We start from the raw sequence: 25,353 nt of genomic DNA, 5'->3' as shown, positions 1-25,353 counted from the left end.
AAATCTTAGTGTATTTCTGATATTATACAAATATAGCCTTTGTATGAGGTCGATACAAGGATATATTGACCTGAAAGAAGTATATTGACTGAGGACGAAGTCCGAGGTCGATATACTTCTTTGGGTCGATATATCCTGTATTGACCTCATACAAAGGCTATATTTGTTATATTATTAATTTCAGCTCATGATGTATATTTGTATCAAAATCGCCATTTGATTTTGTTTGAATTTTATACATCATGTTGTCTCCTTGACAATAACAACATATTAGTTGTTATTTAATTATTTTGTTTGTTTGTTTGACATCTTAGGTATTTGAAGACTTTTTTCGTCAAATAATCGATCACAGATATCATTTGTTTCAAAACGTTTAACGATATCATGAAATTCATTACATGACGTCACAAAGTAAATCGGTTTTTAGATATTCTAAAAATAACCGTGCAATATGCTCTGTGCAATATGCTTTTTGCTATCCGCCGTTTTCTCTCTACCTTCGAAAATATAGTTTAACATGTGACTATCCCTAAACGAATCAAATTTGTTAAAATATACGAATTAATAATATACGATTGTACAGACTCAAAAATGTCTTTATTTTGCTGAAATGAAAAGTCACCGTCACCAGCCAATAAAAGCAAAATGGATATAGTAGATCTTTCTAATTTTGAAAACAATATTTCTCGTGCTTCGTTGATAAAAGGGCACTTACAAATAGTGAATACTATCCTCAACAGAATGACCACAGCTGCTTGCGGGATTGGGTTTAATATTGATAAGGTTTACATCTGCATTTGAATAACTGCACCATATTTCTCAACTGCACTGGTATTAAACTGATAACCGTAACTGGAATTACGACTATCCCAATATGGCAACGGCAGATATAGGTAAAATCTTAACAGCCATTTTTCTAAAATGTAGCATGTCTTTGTCAACAGTTACAAAACTGCAAGGTTTTTCTATACCATTACATCATATTTGAATCGTAACGGTGCACTGGAATTGTCTAAGCACTTTGAAAATTGCCGTTGGAAAATTCAGAATATTAAGGTTGTCAAAGTTGAGAAAAACGCTTGGTACTTTTATATACTTTGTGGAAAGATAGAAAAACACTATTATAATAATTTTCGTCAGAACTCAAAGATTCTTCGATATGTCCCATTGTCCTCTGAACATTTTTAAAGATGAATAATTAAAAATTTGTATACCAAACATTTAAAATTTTACTCGGCGTTTATAAATAGCATTGAAAGTACAACAGCTCAAAAACGATAATCATTGATGAAATTAATGTAAATGAGCCTCTCTTTCTCAGGTTGAGATGGAATATGTTCGTTATTTGATTTAACGAGTTTAACAATCGAAACCCCGGAAATTTCGTCTTATGACAAGCACGAAAAATGGCGAAACTGAACTTCCAACAGCGGACAATGGTTTCTAATTATACAATGTTCTTTCAATGGATGTTTTAAATGCAATTTAGAACTTATCAATTAAGACATTTCTTATCCCTTTTGAAATATATATATATATGAAGTCACATGCACGAAGAAGTTTGTCTGACGTATAAAAATTGAAAAGAAAAAAAGGCATGACAGGAGTTAAGAGAAAAAAGGCAGTATGGCCATCTTGCCAAAAAGAAAAGTCATGATGAACAGGATATATTGATAACTAAGAAAGGCAGGACAGAATAGAGTGTAAAATAAAAAAAAAAAAAAAAAAAACCAGAACTACATTTACATTGAGATTACATTGAAAGAAAAATGCAGGACAACATTTTTCATCCTGGCCACAACTCCCCCACCCCTACCCTGTAAAAATTTAATGGTATCTCCCTAGTGTTGATTTCGACAACGATCTTTAATTGTAACTGCAGAGAAATAGTCAATTGTAAGTCGGTGTGACTCTATCCACCACCAACACATAACCGCAAGCTGAGTGAGGAGACTTTCTTGCTATTAGACCTCTAGAACTATTTCCGACCTTGTCTTATTTTTTAAATTACGTCATTGATGATCTGATCACTACAACGTTTTAACAAAATATTCGTTCCCGTGAAAACTAAGATTTGTTTAACTTTCAAATTTCATCGTGGTCTCTTCTCAGGATATAGCGGCTATCTTTATGTTGGCTTTACAGCTGATTTCCTAATGCATGTAAAGCGAGACTTTGGTTAACTTGATTGCTTAGTTTGTATCATTTACAATTGTAATTTGGATAATTTCAAATCAAATTTAAATATAATATATACAGATTAAAAAATGCCTCTACATTGTTTGAAGATGTCAATGTTATTTACAAAGCTTTAATTCATGTTTATACAAACAGAGCAAGCAAGCCTACCAAAGTTTTACTCTACAAGCATTAGGAAATTAGCTGTAAAGTCGACAAGATAACAGGTTAATGTATTCAAGTGAATTTAAGATTTGTTGCAATTCTAAAGTACAATGGTTAAATCAATCTTAACTTTGATGTGCCACATGGGCATCCCTATAAAATAAGACAGTCCATGCGTGACCCATGGCATTCAATATTATGCATGTCAGTGGATATTTTCTTTGTAAAGCTAGCACTAATAACCTATATTGTTTACGTGTCTGAAATATTTTGAAAAGTGAAACTAAACTCTTGAACAGACCATTCATGAACGTCGTTTGTGTGAATTCTGGATTTACACGTATGAAAAACTCTTCACTTTTCGGGATTCGAGGAAAACAAATTTAGCAAACACTGTTGAGGAACACAAATAAAAAAAATAATTCTGTATCATAAATTTAATTTGTTAATATTTGCAACTCTTAAAACCAGCTGATAATTTTTTATTCATCATGTTGAATAACCTAACAAATGGGGATACATGTAAACACGACTTCCCAAATTTAATCTAAAATTCAACTACGTTACCCAACACTTTTAATATTGAAACAATATAAGATATAAATATTTTTTTTTATCGAATTCGAATACTGGGAGCTATCTGAAGATTGTTCATAGGATCTCATTTTTTAATATAGGCGTGGCAATCCATCACTTTAATCCAATCAACTGTCCTTAATAATAAAGATTGACGTGCAATTTGTTCATTATTTACAAGTATCAGTACCCCTTCCGTTAGTCTAAGTCTCCAAAGTCAGGGAAAAAAAGAGATAAAGCCGCATGTTTTTTTCTCGATTTTCAGATATATATTCCAACAAGTAAAAGGTGTATGCAAAATTTAAGAAAATCTGTGACATAACCCATTTATAACGGAGTTTATAGATATAGGAAGATGTGGTGTGAGTGCCAATGAGACAACTCTTCATCCAAATAACAATTTAAAAAAGTAAACCATTATAGGTCAATGTACGGCCTTCAACACGGAGGCCTGATTTTAGAATTCAATATGAATAATACATAACTTGAACTTACAAACTATTTTCAAAATTAATAATTAATAATTGATAATCATATCCGTTTTGAAAATACAAAAAAAAGTATAGTCATTTATAATTTAATATAATTTTTATTTATATTTTTACCTGAGATTACCTGTAAAATGAATGCGCGCAAATGTAATCAAAAGCTGCGCGCAAACGTAAAACATTTTAATCCCAACATGTGCGCAAACGTAGTGCGCCCGTCTGTGTCAAGTTAGATAAATATATTCATATTTCTGGACGTACATATGTCAGGGTTTAGGCTATTTCATTCGATATTATATGAAAAAAAAGGATTTTCTGATATTCTATCTTTAACTGAAAAAAAATGGCATTAAATCGTAGATAGTTATCAAAAGTACCAGGATTATAATTGTATACGCCGACGCGCGTTTCGTCTACATAAGACTCATCAGTGACGCTCAGATCAAAATAGTTAAAAAGCCAAATAAATACAAAGTTGAAGAGGCAGTCCCACTTTATGTGAAGAATAGAACATATTGAGCTTTTTTGGATTTTCTTTGTCCACTAGCAAATGTCTGCCTGTACCACTGATTATATATATAACTTCCGGACTAGCAAAGACAGGCAACCCAGTTACTAATCTTCCTGCTTATAACTGAACGACATGTGCCAGATTGTTTAGTACAGTCATTCCATAACTCACGTGCATATTACACAATTGATCTTATAATTGTATGCGAATAAGATAATTCCTAGTCAATACATATTTCAATTATTTTAGAAATTTAATCTTGTGCTTGCACACTTTAAAACGTTGTCTATATTGTATAGAATTTACCATTGGAATCAAAAGTAATACTTAAATGTTTATGACAGGAGACAATTCTACCGGTGTGTAGAAATACCGCAAAGGACTTCTTAGTGCACTAAGAAGAAAGCTTTTGCACTAAGGACATTAAAACGATGTTTTGAGACCCCAAAGAACATGGATATAAGAGGATATGAGTATATAACTCATATTTATAAAGTTTGGTATCAAAATATATTGTAATTTTGAAGTAAAATGCTTTTTAATCGGCGCGTGCCACTCGGGAATCATCATGTTCAATAAACCTTATCCAATAAACAATTGTCTTGCCACCCACCAATCATCATGTTCAATCAACCTTATCCAATAAAAAAAACTGTCTTTTGATCGTTACTAATTGATTAATTAATGGTTGTTGTTGAATGCACCTAACGGTTTAGCATGGTATAATTTCAAGTTGATGAAAGAAAAATTAAAAATTGAATTTTGTGTTACTTTGCCTTTGTTAAAATTTGTTTTTAAGGAAACTGAATATGTAAGCTTCTTTTTTTTTTTAAAGAGGCCAATTTTGAGATACAAATTGAGAAAAAAACATGCTTCTGAGCTTTCATTTCCTAAACATACTTTCATTATACCTTGAAAGACATATGAAAGTATGTGGCGTCCGTAGGGTTCTCCAAAACCCGATTACAAAAGTATTATAGAAATTTTAAAACTGCAAGCGGTAAATACTATTTTATGTTTTAAAAAGAGAATATAAATCATAAGTGTCTTCTTTGAACGATTAATTTATTACTGAATAAACAAATTTTCATCTTTATTTTAACAATTGAAGATGAATACCATTTTCATTTATACTGTAATAAGCATAGTGATGTAAGAAATATAATGCACAATGTGGGAGAACTTAATAATTTAGTTAACTTAATCATATGACTCTAGAGCCCGTTCTGCCATGATTATTAATTGATGAGACGATAAAGAACTGGACATATGTGGAAATAAATGATTTTAAGATTTGGAAATAAATGAAAGTGGTGTATGAATATATGAATATACAACAAAAATAAGCGAAAGGAGATGTGGTATGGTTTTCCATAAAAGTTAAAATGAAGTAGATGGAAATAAATAAGTCATATTTACACTCTTAAAATGTGTTTAGGGCCTAAACATCAAGCTATACATATTTTTACTTGTAATGTATTTGTAAATAAGTTATTATCCTTAATATGTTCCTCTCCTAAACACGTGAAGGAAAGTGTTTAAATTTAAACATGTTTAACCCTATATGAATTTAACCTGACAACATGTTAAAGATAAACATGTTTTGGTGCTGCCTCTTATCAACAGAAATGATACATTCTCAGTAAATCACATCAGAAATTAGATTAGACTAAAACCTCATTAAAACTGAATATATTTGTTTTTGTAGAACATGAGTTTAGTCTCCCTTAAAACATAATAAATCATCATATAGAGACCAAAGCAGCAAAGATAGTCAAAATAATCTTTCTGCATTTGCCAGTATTCTCTCCTTTTACAATCCTTGCTGAGAGGTTTGGTTGACATCAGAAAAATGAATGAAATATTGGCCATTGGACCTTAAGCAACCAAATATCATCCTCACCTTTCCGTGAAGAGTTCACAATTATTTGTCTTTTTAAAATTAAAAGGATAAAAAAAATATATGAGTTGAAAATACGCCATTACATTAGAAGTAAACAAATATAACAGACAGAAATACAGAATAAACACGGCAGGAACAAACAAACGGAAAAAAAAACCAGAATAATTTGAAATACCATATACATGTTTAATCAGTATACAAGCGGATTATAAACGGGTCAAGGTTGGGCGAACATGAACTTCTACCGATTACACAGGTGACAATCAACTGATTGAGGCACTTGTCGATAAAACCTTAAATAACTGTCTCAAGCTGGGGTCACACATTCACGATTTTTACTGCCGTCCTTGACAGGACCATTCCCGATTAAAATTTATCAAAAGTCTGATCAAGATCCTATGAATCGTGGATGTAAATTCAAACTTTAAAAATTTAATCACGACAACAATCAGATATTGTTCAGGAAGCGCCGATATTCAACCGTTTCCAAGCGAATTTATCCCGATAATCCCGTTCTAAATCCGCTTCTAATCCGATTTTTATCTTTCGCCAGGTAAAATTCGACCGAGTCTGTCACGACTGCGTCCCGATTCTACCGAATGTAATCCGACAGAGATCAGATAGTGACAAGACAGTGAACCGACGCTGACGGAAGTTATCCGTTCGAACAAATTTCTCCAGATCATTCCCGTTCCACAGGACACCGTCCCGAATACACAGAACATTGTTAGGAATTCGATCCGATACAGCAGAATCTGTCACGACATAGGCACGATTGTAATACGACTAGACAAAATCGGCTGAGTTTCCCCGAATGTTACGGGACGCACCTAACTGTCGGGGTGCTTTGCCGAACTATTCGGACCCTTCCCGACCAGTAGGAATCTGTTACGAACTTAAACGACTGCGTTCAGACAATAATAGGACATTCCAGATAATTGAGGATACTAATCCGACTTTTTCACTTTTCGTGTCGTATCGCTGTCTGATCTCAAACGGGAGTAATAATCGGCAATGTGTGAACCCCGCATAATAAAAAAAGATATAATTATGAAATTTTTACAAAGTCTATTTCTTGATGCCATGTCCCTTGTGACAATTGTATCATTCCATCAGGTCCTTAATGCACATTTTTGTTCTTAGTGCACTAAGGAGGTTCTTTGCGGTATTTCTACCGACCCCAATTCTACTACTTGATTTTGAAGTTCTTATTTTAATATCATTTGGAGAAGAATTACAGGAGAATAGCATAGTAATTGTCTTGTTCCGATTAAAATCAATAAACCAATCCTTAGACCATGCTAAAATTTGTTCTAAATCGCTATTTAAGACATTCGCTATTGTGTTAGGACTAGTTCTTGAATAAGAAAGGGATGTTTCATCAGCACACAATCGAGTTAGACTTATCAAATTACCAGCTATGTCATATACATGAATAAGGAATGGTAGGGAACCTAATAGAGAGCCTTGTGGAACTCCTGCATTAGTATTCTCAAAAGGCAAATATGAAACAGAAACGCATTTTGTATATTTGAAATATAACTAATTAAGTGATTAAATACATTTTTAAATACAATTTCTTTTCAAATACTTTGCCCACTGCTGAAAATAATGAGATTGGTCTAAAATTGAGAAATCAGTGATTTGTCCCTGGTTTTGAAAATAAACATATACTCAAAGTCAACTCATTTTAAAGAAGTTTTGAAAATAAAATGGCTAAATGCATTTTTTTTTACATAAAGCACAAATAAATTTACATGTTACATTATGAGATCAAAATATCTTAAATTTCCCAGTCCAGAGATACCATGTATATTCGCCTGAATATACCATATCGAGAATTTTACATTCATACTTGTTACGTAATAAGATATTTGCCCAGGTAAAAAGATCCAGCAGGTGGTGTATATTCTAAAGTGTTTATCGCCTTCCATTATACATGCTGACGATGACATTTAGCTTTAGGGCCGTTTTGTTTTCGCAGAGAAAAACAAAAATTAAACAGTTTTATACATATAATATTCTGTTGAAAAATCATTTTTAAAATTAAAGGTAAACAGATAAGCATAATGCCATTACGTCTTCGCAATTTCTTGTTTAGATCCATGGACACAGATGTCAGAATGAATAAGAAAACACTAAACTCTTAAACAATATATTGTTAAATGGACACCAAACACATTTTGATAGAATAGTGTACTGATAGATTTTCTTGTGTATTTTCCACGTTCTGAAAACTTCAACATCCCATCAACAATACTTAGATTAAAGTCCTAAGTTTTATAAAGTAAATATATTTTTTTTAAATATCATTTGCAAGGCTGCATGTACATTGAACTATCGTTTTCATATATTTCTTTTCCGCCATGCATAAGTTTAATCTTTACTTTGACTTAATTCTCATGATATAATTTTTTTATGTATAATTTGTTTCAGAGATCGATTTATAAACGTTATGCTTAAAATAATTAACCCAGACAGAGCGATACCACAGACAGATGTAGTAGTCTCAGCCGAAAACAATACATAATATTGATAATATAAGCAAGTGTGACAAACCAATCACAAATTTGTTGTTTTGGATTATTTATGGTTGACTAGTTCTATATTAACCAGTGACACGTGTCCTAATTTTTAAGAAAAGGGACAGAAAAAGTATTTAACAAAAATAACCGGTTTTTCAAAACTATATTTTCAAAATGCACTGCATAATTTAAACAGTTTTAAAGTGTTTCATTTTATTTTATGTTTATGTCAATGCTCATGACTTACGAGTATTATATTTCTTGTGAAATTGATAGATGAGCGTTTTTTTACAACTACCGAACAAAAGAATATAGCGTAAACGTCAATTAATGGACAAGCAACCCAACGAGAAAAATGAAATTTGAGAGGCATCTACATGTACATGTATAACTAGTTTGGAGTTAGAGAAATCATTCAATGCCATATGATTCTATTCAGATTTGTGCGTTTTTCGATTTACGAATAAGTCAATAAGATAAAAAAGTAATTGAAGCCAAAAAAAAAGGTACATGAAATAACGTAATAACATAAGTTTACATATACATATGTACCTAGTAGCATTTAATAAAACAACATTTGAACTTATTATTACCATTTTTTTTCAATTGTAATTTTATGTTTATAAAATTGAGAATGGAAATGGGGAATGTGTCAAAGAGACAACAACCCGCCCAAATAAAAAACAACAGCAGAGGGTCACCAACAGGTCTTCAATGTAGCGAGAAATTCCCGCACCCGGAGGCGTCCTTCAGCTGGCCCCTAAACAAATATATACTAGTCCAGTGATAATGAACGCCATACTAATTTCCAAATTGTACACAAGAAACTAAAATTAAAATAATACAAGACTAACAAAGGCCAGAGGCTCCTGACTTGGGACAGGCGCAAAAATGCGGCGGGGTTAAACATGTTTGTGAGATCTCAACCCTCCCCCTATACCTCTAACCAATGTAGTAAAGTAAACGCATAACAATACGCACATTATGTATATTTAATGTTACCCGATATGGAGTTCTTCTAAAAATAAAAATCATTTGAATGGGTATTTCTGGTGTATATACATGTATCACACGTGTTATCTACATGTACAATATACGGAAATGACACGGCTGGGTATTGTAAAGTTACTGAAGGAAGATTAATGTCAGGTGTATATCCCGGATGAAGAATTAACTGGTGTGTCAAAACGTTTAAGTGTAATTTGTCATATTGTAAAGGTTTGAATCTCGCTCGTCTCTTCTTTTTTTTTATAATATGAATTGCGCCAATAAATGTAATTTGACACATTCCCCATTTCCATTCTCTATTTTATTAATTGTGTTATAATAACCTCGAAACGATTAACCTATTTACACCTTCATGTAACATTAGAATACTGACTTCAACTGTTAAATAACTTTATAATTACTAAAATTACTAAAATTTGAAATTTTGTACTTTAAGAAAGTCTCCTTCTGTATGCCATGTTTTTTGTGTCAATTATATCATTCCATCAGGTCCTTAATGCACTATTTTGTTCTAAGTGCATGCACTAAGGAGGCGCTTTGCGGTATTTCTTCTTGTACTTTTAAATACCGGAAAGGACCTCCTCGGTGCACTAAGAACAAACATTGGAAAACAAGTATATAGTATTTGCGCAATTAAATGATTGTTTTATTGGCGCAAATGAATGCTGCAGTTTTTACAATAAAGTGATGCAAAAAAAGAATTGGCGTAATTAAGTTGTGGCGCAAATTAATTCTTTTTTTTATCGAAACTGGATATCGACCTTCAAAACATTGTGTGTACACAAACGAAACAGTATTTATCTTTTACGCAATCTAGCCGGAGAATAAAAGTTTTTGCAATTTGTGTAGGATTTTAATTTTAGAATGTAATGAACAAGTAAGAAGATCGTTAGAAACCTTAAGCGAATCGGAAAATGAGCTATGCACGATGAAAGGGAAAAGTTTGGTGCGTCGATAAAAAATTTCATAGATGCATGTGATAATTGTAAAATTTCAAGTCTTTAAATAACATCCATTTGTAGAACTGATTATTTCGATCCTTCAAATATGTGTAAAATAATAATACAAAAATATATAATTTAGTCTCTTTCATGTAAATACTGTAGATTTGTATTTGATCATCGATTGCAAACATAACGCCCAGTGACAAATATTTCATGTATCCGTACAAAGAACAATTCAACTTCTTTTAGAATACAATTGATTGGTTATTTAAGGTAAATGATTTGCGACAGAATAAGTGAAACTTGGCCAGAAGCTTACCTCTATGATAAAGAAATATGAAAAAGGTAGAGTTATTTTTTAATTCTGTATTTTACTCATACATGGACTTAAGCACTTTTAACAGTTAAAAAAAACCAGTTTTAACACCGACAGCAGGAATCACAAGCGACGCTGGTTCCATAGATATCCTCAACGAATTTTTATATATCCCTGGCAGTTTTCGGTATATATCAGACTCTGACATTGAGGAGAACAAATAACATGGATGTGTTGTCTTTTTTTCTAATACATTTACATTTAGATATAAAACGTTTACTTCATATAAAGCCTCATTTATATAACATTATATATAATTTATTGTGTCAAGGAAGTATTTGGATCAGAGAAATATTTGGCGGAGGAGAGAGAGAGACATATAGACTTATATCGCGGTATTTGGTCTCTTGTTGTTCATGTCAAAATGTGATGGGAGGAAACGTTTCCCTTTCGTTTTATATATATTCCATAATGATATTAGTTAGAGATTTAATCCAATCCAAACTAATAATTGTTTTTTTTTATCTCGCATCTTTTTATATTAAATCATTTTAACTCAAAACTATATTTATTGAAATAACTTTCTGAAATAAAACCCTAACATACTTGTATATCAGACGCTTAACAAAACGATATACCATACGATTGATGAAACGCTAAACGATATTACATACCATACGATAAACGAAACGCTAAACGCTAAACGATACCATAAACCATACGACCAATAAAACGATTAACGATACCATGAAGCATACGTTATACAAAACTCTCAACGGTGACATTTACCATACGATGAACGAACGATGAACGAACGCTGACCGATTGTTGTACGGACGCTATACGAACGATGTACGGACGATGACCGATCTCTATACGAACGATTACCGAACGCTGTACGTACGATTCCCGAACGAAAAAAGTGTTAACTTTTACGTTACAGGGACTGTACACAACATGACATTTCTTACAAATAATAAGTTAATTACCTTGTATTCTATTTTGAGGTACTGCTTCCCCAAGGTTAAGGATTTCTGGATAGACTCTTGCCATAGTGCTCCCTTCCCCAGTTTTCCAAGTAATTCTGCAACTTTTTTTAGATCTTCAAATGCTTTGGCTCCATCAGCAGCATAGTTGTCCAACCCCTTCATGCACTTTCTAATGTTTGGTTCAACTGCCTCCATTATTCTCAAATAGGATCTTGAACTTGCTGTGGCATCAAAATGTGTGTCTTTACAATAGGATTCATATTGTTCAATAACACGGGTTCTTACACTGTTCAATATTATTTTTGGCACATGAAACACTTCCCCTGATGAAATCTTGAGATGTGTCTCTCCATATGGTGCATCTGTCATTATGGATGGACTCATAATGAAGTCCATGAAATGGCTTATCTGCTCATCTGTCAAACCCTCTCGACTATATGATGTTTTACTAACAGGTTGTCCAGTACCAATCATTGAAGAATGTTTTCTGGCTGTGGTGTACTTGTATTTTGACAAGTCAGGAATAAATTCCTTAATTGCTTTCAAGGAGTAATTTCCCCCAAACAGAGATAAAATCTGTCTTTGTGTTCCCCAATCTGTGGCTTGGTTATATGCAGCAGATAAAACTTCAAGCATATTATTGTCATCTGATTGTGTTGAAGACAATCTTCGTAGCACAGCATTTGATAAAGAAGACACTTGTCCAGGAGCAATAACATTCAAAACTTCTTGAAAGATTGAAGTTGCTGTATTTGTGTGATTTCTTCTAGTGCGCTCAGACGCTTCCTCCCAATTACACTGTAGCTGGCTGACTGGATCTAGACCACAAACAGTCAAAAAATAATCCAGGGCTTTTCTTTTTAAGTCATTTTCAGGCACAGACTCTTGGCTGTCAAGCCGCCAAACACTATCCTGAGATTCATCATCTGTAAAATCTGTCTGGGAAAATTCCTACAAAGAATATGTTTATATCAAATTTAATAAAAAATCTTGCACTGATTATAAATATTTATTATTTATTATAACATTTAGTGCTGAACTTAAAATTTGATCGAGGTATAGCCAATATACACATTTAATGAATTTATACCTATGAGAGTGTTAACGAGGTAATTTTCCATAATATTAATATTTCCAAGCAGGCAACTCTTTTTAAAAAAAAGTTCATTTTAGAACTTGTCGGAGATATTGCTGATATTAACCTTTAGTACTAGTATAAGTTATATACAAAAAACCTCACAGGAATTCCTCCTTTGGGAGCACTTACAAAACTGGACATCCAGTATTTCTATGTCCCCGCAAAAGTGCAAGGAGGATTAAAAATAACATTAGATGTGAGTTTCCATCTGATGATTTAAGCCTTTTTCAACTGACTTTTATAGTTCGTTCTTATGTTGTATGTTGTACTAGGGGAAGGTTGGGATCCAGCTAACATGTTTAACCCCGCCACATTATTTATGTATGTGCCTGTCCCAAGTCAGGAGCCTGTAATTCAGTGGTTGTCGTTTGTTTATGTGTTACATTTATTTGTTTCTCGTTCCTTTTTTTTCATAAAAATTTAGTTTTATCGTTTGAATTGTTTTAAATTGTCTTATCGAGGCCTTTTATAGTTGACTATGCGTTATGGGCTTTGCTCATTGTTGAAGGCCGTATGGCTACCTATAGTTGTTAATGTCTGTGTCATTTTGGTCTTTTGTGGATAATTGTCTCATTGGCAATCATACCACATCTTTCTTTTTTTATATTTCCATGGAAAACATATGTTGCCAAGAAGTGACAAGTTTCAACAGGAAGTTGAAAGGCAATGAAATAAATACACACACTATAACACAATGTTAAAGCTTTAAGCCATATATAAAGATTGTGCCCAATGTTATGTTGATGAGAAAAGTGTGACAAAAGTTTTTGCGACTCCACCGATGAAGACACTGACGCAGGCAGTATATAAATCACTAACAACGGATGATAGAGTAAATAAGTCATATATTATCTTGAATATAATGTAACAATATCAATGTGTTTTAGTTTTAAACTTACTGTAATTTCAGTTGTCTCACTTTCTTTTACTGATTCATTTTCTACAAATTTGTTAAATTCTGCAAGGTAACCAGGACTGCTGTATTCCACTTTCTGCTTGTTTTTCACATACATTTCATTCTATAAAAAAAGAGATTTGTTGTTATTTTATTTTATTCTTAAACTAAAAACAAATAGAAACAAGAATAACACAATGAGGGTAATTAAACCAGTCTTGTTTTTTCTTTTTTTGTGTCACACCATTTTTTAATCTATAACCATGACAGTGGAATTTGCTAATATCAAACTTTTCCTTCATTGTTCCATCAGTAACAATATGTTAAATTCAAAAAGCTTTTATAAAAAAAATAAGCAACAGTTCAAAGGTTATCATTATACATAGACACTGGACCAGAGCTGCTGGCTTACCAACTAACCTGCCTGTGTGCCATACAATACATACAACCAAAATATAAATTGTATGATCTTTTTTTGAAAATCTAGTTAAAAAATTAAAGATTCTATAAGATATTATTTTTTTTAATGAGCTCTATGCAAAATATTTGCCATTTTTAATTTTCTGCAAAACAATCTCAACACTTCCATACCAGAATTTAAATGACAGCAAAGTTGACAAAATAATTAATCAAATTTAAACTAAAGTCAGAGAATGGAAGCCAATTTTTGGATATTCATAAGAACATATACATACAGACAGACATGGGTAAAACATAATGCCCCATTAACATAGTGGCGGAGGCATACCAATCAGATTTGAAATAGAAAGTTTCACAACAGGTGCTGACCTTTTGTACCCCACTTTATATAATAAATGGAGACTGTGACACAGATGATGCCCTCGTTCAGATATAATACCATTGAGAGGCATACAATTAAGAATTGGTAAAGGTAACACCAACCAAATTGGAACTTGATCTATGTTTTGAGGTTATAAGCATTATGTATAAGTTCTATAATTTTTGTTTGAGGAAAATTTAAGTAAGAGAATGGAAATCATTTGGGGAATGACATACAAATGTACAGACAGATAAGGCTTATGCATATTACCTGTTTATCAACAAGTGTTGCATAAAAACATAAAAGCTCTGTCAAATATGACTTGATATATACATGTACATTATAAACAGCTGACTTACTGTAATTTCATATCTCTCACTTTCTTCTACTGATTGTGATTCTTCCATAAGATAGTCTAGTTGATCTGCTAGGTAAAACTGACTGTGCAACTCCATATTTGTCTCTAGATCTCTTTCAATACAAGTTTCATTCTGGAAAAAAAAATCAATCAATTCTAATCTGGCTGCATCATTTAAATATGTATATATATAGAAAATAACTGAATCTACTATGTTTTTGGAAATCATATAAAAATGAGGATACCCAGTAACCCTATCAATATTTATATCATGATAAAAGGACCAAAACTAGAAGGTATTGTACTAGACAGCTCATCCATAATTTTTTTTTCTTCTTCGTTTTGGCCTTTTGGCCAAGTTGGAGTTTGAACACCGCCAATATAAGGATTTCCTGATGTGGCTTGATTGTAGATCAATTGTTATGATGAAGTCTCAATAATAATAATTTGGTAAAGAATAGAAAACATTTAGTTTATATATATAATTTGAAAGCAATTTGTAAGGGATTTGCTTCTTTAAAATCAGTAAATGGTTTCAGAAATTTTTTTGTGATTTTAACTTGAACTAGCTGGCATGATCAGTAACTGCTGCGAGTACTCTCAGATCTGTACTAATTCTTTTTGTTGTTGGGATATACAAGTACCCAGCCACGTCCACTGTGTGTTTTTTTTTAGATTTATTTCTATTTGTATTCATCTGATGAGTTAAGCTTTTTCCAACTGATTTATTATAGTTCGTTCCTATGTTGTACTGCTACACCCCTGTGTCTCAAGTCAGGGGTTGGGTTGGGATCCACCTAACATATTTAACCCCACCACATTATGTATGTATGTGCATATCCCAAGTCAGGAGCCTGAAATTCAGTGGTTGCTGTTTGCTGTGTTACATATTTAATTTTCGTTAATGTTTTTGGTAGATTAATTAGGACGTTAGTTTTCTCGTTTTAATTGTTTTACATTTGTCATTTCAGGGCCTTTTACAGCTGACTATGCAGTATGGGCTTCTCTTGAACTGAATTTTAATGTGCGTATTGTTATTCTTTTACTTTTCTACATTGGCTAGAGGTATAGGGGGAGGGTTGAGATCTCATAAACATGTTTAACCCCGCCGCAATTTTGCGCCTGTCCCAAGTCAGGAGCCTCTGGCCTTTGTTAGTCTTGTATGATTTTAAATTTTAGTTTCTTGTGTATAATTCGGAGTTTAGTATGACGTCCATTATCACTGTACTATTATGCATATTTTAGGGGCCAGCTGAAGGACACCTACGGGTGCGGGAATTCTCGCTACATTGAAGACCCATTGGTTGCCTTCGGCTGTTGTTTGCTCTATGGTCGGGTGGTTGTCGCTTTGACATATTCACCATTTCCTTTCTCAATTTTATTTGCTTATTGTTAAAGACTGTATGGGGACCTTTAGTTGTTAATTTCTGTGTCATTTGATCTCTTTTGAAGAGTCATTGGCAATCACACCATATCTTCTTTTTTATATTTTTATAATTGATTCTTACATTCAGCTGGCATTCATAATCTTTAGTATCCTTTGTTTCATGGTCCTTTAATTCTTTCACTATTTCTTTCCGACAAAAAGTACACACCCCTGTAAGCAAAATGTAAAAAAAAAACTTTACTTTATATTGAAGTGGAGGATGTCATAACTGTTCATGACTAAAAATCATTCAAAGCATGATAGGTCAAAAACATACAAATAATGTACAGCATGGGTTACATGTAGTTACAATTTATTATGTTGTTCGGATTTGGAAGAACTAGTTATTTGGTTTATATGATTGATTGATGTTGTTTTAATGTATTATCAGGGAAAGTAAATCCTGACATGATTACAGAGTGAAAAGTGAGGCCCCACATGGGGGGGGGGGGGGGGTTCCCATAATCACATTCATCATTAACTATTTCTTTAAACTCAAGAGTCTGTAATCAAAAAATCATGTAAAATTTGGTTTAGTAATCAAATAATCAGTAACAAATGGCAAAATAATCACATTTTTAATCAATAACCCCATGAGGAGGTTCAAAGGTTTGTTATTCATAGTTTGAATATTGGTTCATTGGACTTATTCTTTTAAAATAGATTGCTACCTGATCCAATCTGTATTAACTGGTGTCTTTGTTTCCACAGATAAAGGGACTGACACAAAGCAATAGTTCCTTTCAAAAGAGGTTTCTTTCTTTTTTGTGTTTCCTTTCCCCTTGAACAATATTTCAGCATGCATAATTGACTGCTTCTCCATCCTAAGCCTAATCTGTACCTATGGTTTGGACAAATTGTGCATTGCTCTGTTGGTATATCAAACAATCCTCCACGATATTTTAATAAGTCAGCTTCACTATTGACATCTTTAAAGTTTATATGAAAACGTCTGCAGTGAGATTCAATGGATTTGTTGCATGATATAAGAGGTAGAACTTTGTTACAATCAGCTTTAGCATTTGACTCACAAAATATATTATTTACACTAGTAAATTCTCCAAAGCTACAGCATAAAGGATTTCCACCTGCAAAAAAATAGAATCATTTAACAATAAAGTTAGAAAAAATCAATAGTGAAATATCGCTTTTACAGCAAACATATCTAACACATGTCTTAGGCCTAAATCAATTTATTGTTTGTTTTCCCAATCCTGACCCTGCCAAGCCAGGTGTGGGTAGGTAGGTAGGTAGGTAAAATTTTTTATTTTTTTTCAAAAAGCCTGAATATTATTGGATGATCTTGCAGGCCCGAAAATCAGAAATGAATAAAATAATATTTGACTTCCCGTATGAGAATATTAGGAGGATTCCGCTTAAAAATAGCAGGAACCCAGGCGGAATCCACCTAAAAATTAAGACTTTTAGACGGAATTAAGGCGGACATGGAATATTGAAAAAAATCCGCCTGAAGTATCAAAGACCTTAGGCGAAATATTTACTACTTTCCTGTTGAGTTAACAGGATTTCTTTAGTAAAAGAAATATCATAGACGGAATGCTGGACTTAGTATATTTGTTCAAGTTTGTTAGGAGGAAATTGGACTTAAAAGATTTTGTTCAAATTTATCAGGCGGGAATTGTACTTAGAAATTTTTTCTAACTTTTGAGGCAGAATTGTTCTTTTAATTTTTTTTTCAAATGAAAATGTATCATTACTGATGAGAGAGTGCATGCATGGTGATTATTTGGGCCATAAAGCCAGTATTTGTACCCCCCTGAAATCTAACATATTGAATATTTTTATATTTAAAGAGTCTTATAAAGATGGCATATTAAATTCAATTAAATTTAAATTGTGATAGCATTGTTAGGTAATTTATAACTTTATGTTATGTGTTGCTATTTATTTACATTTAAACATATAAAAAGTGACTAGAATTATAATACTTATTTCACTAACAGTGATAACAATAACTTGTTTTTGAATTTTCCAACATAGGAATTGCAGGTTAAATTAATTTATTTTCAAGTACAATTAATTATTAAGTGTATCTCTATTTAATTAAGTAATAATCATGATAATACACAAATAGTATTTCCATGCAGTCTCTTTCTTATCAGTTAGTGATAGAAATGTTATGTAGGTCCCCCATCTGTTTTCCATTTGCCTCTGTGAAATGGACAGGAAATGATATGTACACACTCAAGAGTTGGGGCCTTATGAAGGAGACCACATTGCTTTGTACATTTCTCTTAAATTGCTACAGTCCAAAATATAAAAATAATAGATAAAAATTGGTGAATATTATTTATTTATTATTATAAATCAAATATTTAAGATTTAGGTAATTAATAGTATGATTAGGGAAACATTTCAAGGAATCAAACAACTCCAAAAATAACCCCAACACTCAGGTCAGATTCAAAAAATGAACTTGCAGACATTACAAGAAAAGATGTCTTAAATATTTATCTTGACCAAAATATGAATTTTACCATGGATGTAGAGTTGTGGACTAAAAAGAGCCAAAGTATTCTATTAACATTAAAAAGTGCAGATTTATATATTCTTATGATGACATGACTATTGGATTTGTGAAGATTGATGTTTTCATATATTTTGGATTGAATCTTCTGGTAAGTTGAAATTATGAATATAAGTATTTCAACCTTTTTGAATATTATGAAGCTGCTATTTCCTTCAAATAACTTGTGACATATATATATATAAGTACCATGTAGGATCAAGAAAATAACTATATAAGACCATTCAATTTTTGCATAATTACATCATGTACATAATTACTGTGGTATTTGTGTATGACACAAGACTTATATCTTTAAGAAAATCTCTTTTATATGATATTATTTAATAGTTAAGTTTTGGCAAAATTGGAGATCTGTTGTATGACTGTAATAATTAAATATATATAATAGACATCTATTCCTAAAAATCATAAAGTGTTATCTTTTAAAATTTAGTACATATGTACTCAATTATCATGATTATGGATCAAATTTAAGATTTTTAAAATGGCAAGACAAACATTTTGTACATGTAAATGCGGGCCTATGATGTTAAAGTAAAATAAAAGACCAATACTACATGTACTAATCAAAGTAAAGAATAACCTATACACTTCATGCACAGTATAATTATGTAATAATTATTTTGTTTAATTGTAATAAGACAATTTTTTTTTATATTTCAGAACTCATGGTGAAACAAAAGAAATTGTTTTCTGATAGGACTGAAGAATGGACACATTCAATCAGACTTGGAGTAAGTAGTTTTATATGAAAGAAATCCTTATGAATGCTTTTTAAGTAACTTTTGCACATATTGGACTTTTAAAACAATTTGAAAAAAATCAAAAGTTGTAAAACCATCTGTAATATTTTTTTGATATAAACATGATATATATCTTTAAAATTAGCAAATTGAAAACAGGGGTTACAGCCCACAGGTCTTATTTTATTGAGAAAATCCCCAAAACAGGTCATACTAAATTCATTATAATTATCTGCCCTTGATTTTACAAGGATTTTTTTCTTAAATATAATTACTCTTTAAAACATGCTTAACATCTTATTTTTCATAGTTTAATCTTATAATTTCAAGTTTTAGATGTTTCTGTTGTACAATGTATATTGAATGATATATGGTAAAAATAGTAAATTCAAGTCAATATGTCAAAATGAAGGAAAACCCCACCTACTTAGGCAGCTCACAATTTACCTGTATAACATAGAGAAATTTGTCAAATTCCTTTTAGTTAAACCAATAATGCATGGTAATTTTAATTTATGTCCTCTTTTTTTCAGGTTATGTTACTGCTTGTTACACAAAACACAACAGATCCATGCAAGATGGTCATATCAATGATGCTGTTACAGAGCAAATCAGTTATGCACGAAATAAATTCAGGAACTTGTGATAATGGTTTATATTCAAAGAACACTGAAAAAACCTTAAAAATATGACTAATAACTGAAAATGAAGAAATTGTGAAGAACTAAAAATGTCAAAATTATACATACATGTATAGTAATTTGTAGTTGCTTAAATAAATTCGATCAAGTTTGATAACATTTTTTGCATTTTATTGTATGAAGGCCTAGTTTTTCTTCGCAAGAAGGCATGACAGTGGGAAAAACCTGGATCTTTGGAATGAAAAAATTCTTTCATTGAAGACAGAATTTTTTCATATTCTTAAGGCAGATTTTTTTTCATATTCTAAGGCGGATTTTTTTTTCGAAGGTGGATATATTTTCCGTTTCATTAGGCGGATATATTTTCCGTCTCTTTAGGCGGATATATTTTCCGTCTCTTTAGGCGGATATATTTTTGAGAAAAACATTTTTCCTTTTAATTAGACGGAAATTTTTCCTCCTAAGACAGGCGGATAAATTTGCATATTTCGGCTCTATTCCGCCCGTAACCCGCCTGGAATCCATGTAAGAAAGATTCTTCGTGTAAAAGTGGACTTTAAACGGATTCCCTCTAAAATATCCGCCTGGAATCCGTGTAAAAGACGCCTGGATTTTTTCGTACAGGTTATTTTTGACAATAAAATTTCATGAGTAGGATCACTTTTGAAGGGTCGGTAGGGATTGGGGAAACAAACAATATTTTGTTTTAGGCCTTATATCAAAAGTTTAATTTATTTTCCAAAACCAAAAAAATATTTCTGACCTCAAAATTGAAATGACTGTAAAAGGTCTATTATCATAAATAACATACAAAAAATAAAATAATTCCCATGACCATATTTTTAAGTTATTGGATGGATAATTGTTTAAAAACGGTACAGTGGCAGGTTAATTAAATGCATATTCAGGAAAAGAAAATGATATTATGCCAGATATTCAGTGACTCTTATTTGCACAAAACTCTAACATTGAACTGGACTTGTTAGAGCCAAAACTTTAAAATTGGGAAATTTAAGCAAGAATGTCCAAAATCGAACCTTTTTCTGGAAATTCAAGCATCAAATTCAAAGTTGAAGTTATATTGAATAGCTGCCCCTCCCCCTTTTTGTATGTATGCGCCTGTACCAAGTCAAGAGCCATTAATTCAGTGGTTGTTGTTTGTTTATGTGTTACATATTTGTTTTTCGCTCATTTTTTTATATAAATATAAGGCCATTAGTTGTCTCGTTTGAATTGTTTTACATTGTCATATAGGGGCCTTATATAACTGACTAGTCACTACGTGGTATGTGCTTTGCTCATTGTTGAAGACCCTATGGTTACCTGTTATTGTAATTTCTATTTCATTTTGGTCTCTTAAAGAAAGTAATGTCTCATTGGCAATCATACCACATCTTCTTTTTTATACATGTAGGACTCAGAGGTGTGATGGGGAAGCATAGTGCAATGGTGTTGCTGTTGTGCTTTGGTCTGACGTTTTCAAATACAACATTAAATAACACTTTCAAAAACAATTTTAATAACTTCACCTTCTTGAAATACAACTAAAGGATTGGTAGGTAGGAACAGAAGATTTTTTGATTAAGGAAAGAATTCAAATAAATGTTTTGTAAAAAGATTAGACCGTTGATTTTCTGGTTTGAATTGTGTTCCACTGGTCATTTAGGGATCCTCATATAGCACGCTTTTTGGTGTGAGCTAATTCTCAGTGTCAAAGGCCGATCTATAATTGTTTCCTTTTTATACATTGCGACTTGGGTGGAGCTAAACGATGAATTTACACAGACCTTCAAAACAAAAATTGTTTACTGTTTATCTAAATATTCAAGTCAATATTTTTTGCGCCTGTCCCAAGTCAGGAGCCTCTGGCCTTTGTTAGTCTTGTATTATTTTAATTTTAGTTTCTTGTGTACAATTTGGAAATTAGTATGGCGTTCATTTAATATCACTGAACTAGTATATTTTTGTTTAGGGGCCAGCCAAAGGATGCCTCTGGGTGCAGGAATTTGAATTTCTCGCTACATTGAAGACCTGTTGGAGACCTTCCGCTGTTGTTTTTTCTATGGTCAGGTTGTTGTCTCTATGACACATTCCCCATTTCCATTCTCAATTTCAAATATGCTCCATTTAAACTTTTAAATAAAAATTGGTATACTTTTTTTTACTTAATAATTTTGCGTCCAAAACAAATTAAAATTTTAAAGTTCATAATTTGACCCTAATAAAATATTCCATAGATTTCCCGAATGCATGACTAGCATGCTAACCATGCACTGCACCATCAAATTAAATGTTGTTTTTTTTACATGATTGACTATTGCATTTTACATTTGTATATCTGATGGACACAGTCAAATTTAGGTTTAACTGATATTTTATGTTTACATATCCTTTTGAATATATATGCGGTATGTATAAATATGCAGCAACTTTTGATTTAATATATTATTAAAGGATGTGATTTAAACATGTTGGCTCAGGACTGTAGAAATTGTGACGCACACTGAACATATAATAAACCATTGCAAGAACACTTTGAGTTTGATGGGTCTGTAGGTGACATGTTTCAAGGGGAAATATTGTTCCTATTGAACATGATAACAACATATATATCACATTTTTTTTCAGTAGAAGTATAAAATGCCGAGGACCCTTTCAACTGCAGTCCAGCCCTTTTAAGGAATTAACTTTTCCGTTTCAGTTCTAAATAATAACTTGCATGATGCCAACCCTACAGGAACGTACGCACACAGCTTATATTGCCAGTGTATAGTTTACACTTTGATTTGAAATTTCTGCCTCTGTTGAAACTATATATATAATATTCAACATGTTCAAATATTAGATATATATATATATCAACGTGTGTTGTGTTTTATATTTATAAAAATGGCCAAATTATGGATGATTTTTTATAGGCATGTGTTGTGTTTTAAATTAAAAATTGCCAAATATGAATACTTTATTAAACAGTATACATGTATTGTAGTATGTGTTTTATGCCGTGTCCACAAATGAAGACAATGTTTAAAGACTGCAAACTGAATATACATGTACACCATGTACACTCCAAGTGGGATTGCAGTACCTGTTACATACAACATGTACAATAACACCGTTAGTGTCTCTTAAAGTATTTGTTAATGCTTTGTAAAGGGACAAACATTTGATATTCTAGGGGGAAGGAGAGAGAGGGGACAGAAATTATTAAAACAAGAAAGTGTCCTCAGTACAGGAATGCCCCACTCGCACTCTCATTTTCTATGTTCATTGGACCGTGAAATTGGAGTAAAATCTCTAATTTGGCATTAAAATTAGAAAGATCATATCACAGGGAACATTTGTACCAAGTTTGAAGTCGATTGGACTTCAACTTCATCAAAAACTACCTTGACCAAAAACTTTAACCTGAGGTGGGACAGACGGACGGACGAACGGACGCACAAACCAGAAAACATAATGCCCCTCTACTATCGTAGGTGGGGCATAATGACTTGTCCTGGAAAAAGCTGAAAATAAGTAACTCAGCCCGGCTCAGGAAAAAATAAATAATGTTATTAATCTTTTCTCTATAGATACTACAGGAAAACTCTGGATTAAGTTGTATAAGGGGTTGAAAATGGGAAAGCAGATTTGGAGGGTTTTTCAGGGGCCCAGGCCCCCTATTGAGGAAAAAAATTGGCTGATTAAATATAATAATATAGCGAATCATTGAAGCATGACTGGAGTGGCCCCCTTTTAGTCAGTCAGTGGGCCCCCTCTTATGAAAGTTCCTGGATCAGCCACTGAAATGAATAGTTGCACATCAAAAAAAACCAAAAAAACTGCTTGAAAGCAAAAGTGATATTATACACATCCAGAAAAATTCTGCCCTGCATTTGTACTCATATTGCGAGAAAATGTAAACGAGTCTGACTAAATTAATGGCCAAATGAATAAGAAAACTTAAAAAAATTCTACATCTGTTGGTAATTATTTTATAGAACTGGGTCATGACCACAGGAAGGTAGACTATCCATATTTATATATTCTATGGATAGAAACAAGTGCCTGTGGTCTTGACTTGAAGTAACATTTTTGTATTTGCAATATTTTTTTCAAGAATGTCAATTTCAGTTGAAAATGACAGGACAATTTATGGTTGGGAACTTACTGTACTATCTTTATCTCTATGGAAATTGAAAAGTAATTTTTATCCTCCAGTCAACCCAGTAAGGCAGTATATATCCAGAAATTTTATGGCAAAACAGCTTTTGATTTGGACAGTGCTCATATTTTTTATTTGTACCTAGAAAACTGAATGGTTGCAGTGTGGTGGTTAATATTTTTCAAATTACCTGATTGTTGTGTCATAATTGTTGTTCATATTGTATGTACAGTATCTAATTGCTGCAAAAATCTTGTAAATCGTCTGCAATCCTCAAATCAATGTTGTTGTCTGCTGTACAGGAAGTGTGTAAGGGAGATAATCGAGTATCTCAGTTGTCAGGGGAGATAATCAAAACATGTTCCAACTGCATTTCATTCAAATTTTCAGCTTTCCGTAACTGTCCTTTTAGTCATTTGCTACCCGATTTTCTTTTATTTATTTTTCAACTAGCATGTCTGCTTGTTGTTAAATGTATAACTTCAATGATAATATGTTGCGCTTTTGAAAAAATGAATGTTGAACATTAATTAAATTTATCGATCAAAAGGGGCAATATATTACACAAACCACTCAAATATCCTTTTACAAAATGTTATAATTATTATTTCTATAATTTTTCCTTGATTTATTAACTTTTTACTTAAGTATAAACATTTTCTTTAATTTTTAAGCGTTTATTACGTTGTAAAATGTGTATAATATGTCAAAGTACAAAACAGTCATTGGTTATATATGGGTCCCAGGTATAAGGGTCCTAATACAAACAATAAAAACGGATTTCAACAACAAAACATTTTTTTTTGCCTTATACACGATGGATGCATGAAAATATCACCATTTGAAGAAATTCTATTTTTTTCTATTTTCCATTTTTTTGCTGAAAAGCTCAATGATTCATGTCCCAGCCTCTTAAGACGTGGGTCTCATTGGGGTCTAAGCATGACGTGGGATTGTCTATTTTTTGTAAGCCTGACACCTGAAAGTCAAACTATTGTGTTGTGAAAATGGGAAATGAAGTCTAGCGGGACCCGGGAAATGACAACAAAATAAGAATTGCTTACGTACAG

General features: G+C 32.2%; 1 protein-coding gene across 1 annotated transcript; it reads right to left on the bottom strand.

The window, feature by feature from the left end:
- Positions 1-11,546: 11,546 nt before the first annotated feature.
- LOC143084308 (uncharacterized) lies at positions 11,547-25,194 on the bottom strand. The gene is made up of 6 exons (XM_076260720.1): positions 24,474-25,194; positions 16,873-17,289; positions 16,284-16,372; positions 14,777-14,908; positions 13,641-13,760; positions 11,547-12,554 (listed from the first exon to the last, which is right to left on the bottom strand). Exons 1-6 carry the CDS (start codon positions 24,487-24,489, stop codon positions 11,547-11,549), a joined length of 1,782 nt encoding a protein of 593 aa, XP_076116835.1. The 5' UTR covers positions 24,490-25,194.
- Between the last annotated feature and the right edge of the window lie 159 nt (positions 25,195-25,353).

This window comes from Mytilus galloprovincialis, chromosome 7 (assembly GCF_965363235.1).
Source record: "Mytilus galloprovincialis chromosome 7, xbMytGall1.hap1.1, whole genome shotgun sequence".
Taxonomy (NCBI): domain Eukaryota; kingdom Metazoa; phylum Mollusca; class Bivalvia; order Mytilida; family Mytilidae; genus Mytilus; species Mytilus galloprovincialis.
The sequence above is the reverse complement of the archived record's forward strand: the minus strand, read 5'-3'. Positions and strand labels throughout refer to the sequence as shown.

Coding starts and splice junctions, on each gene's coding strand:
- LOC143084308 (XM_076260720.1), bottom strand. Junction 16,373..16,872: donor GTTAATACAGATTGGATCAG/GTAGCAATCTAT, acceptor TTTTGCTTACAG/GGGTGTGTACTTTTTGTCGG. Junction 13,761..14,776: donor GTGAGAGATATGAAATTACA/GTAAGTCAGCTG, acceptor CTTTTTTTATAG/AATGAAATGTATGTGAAAAA.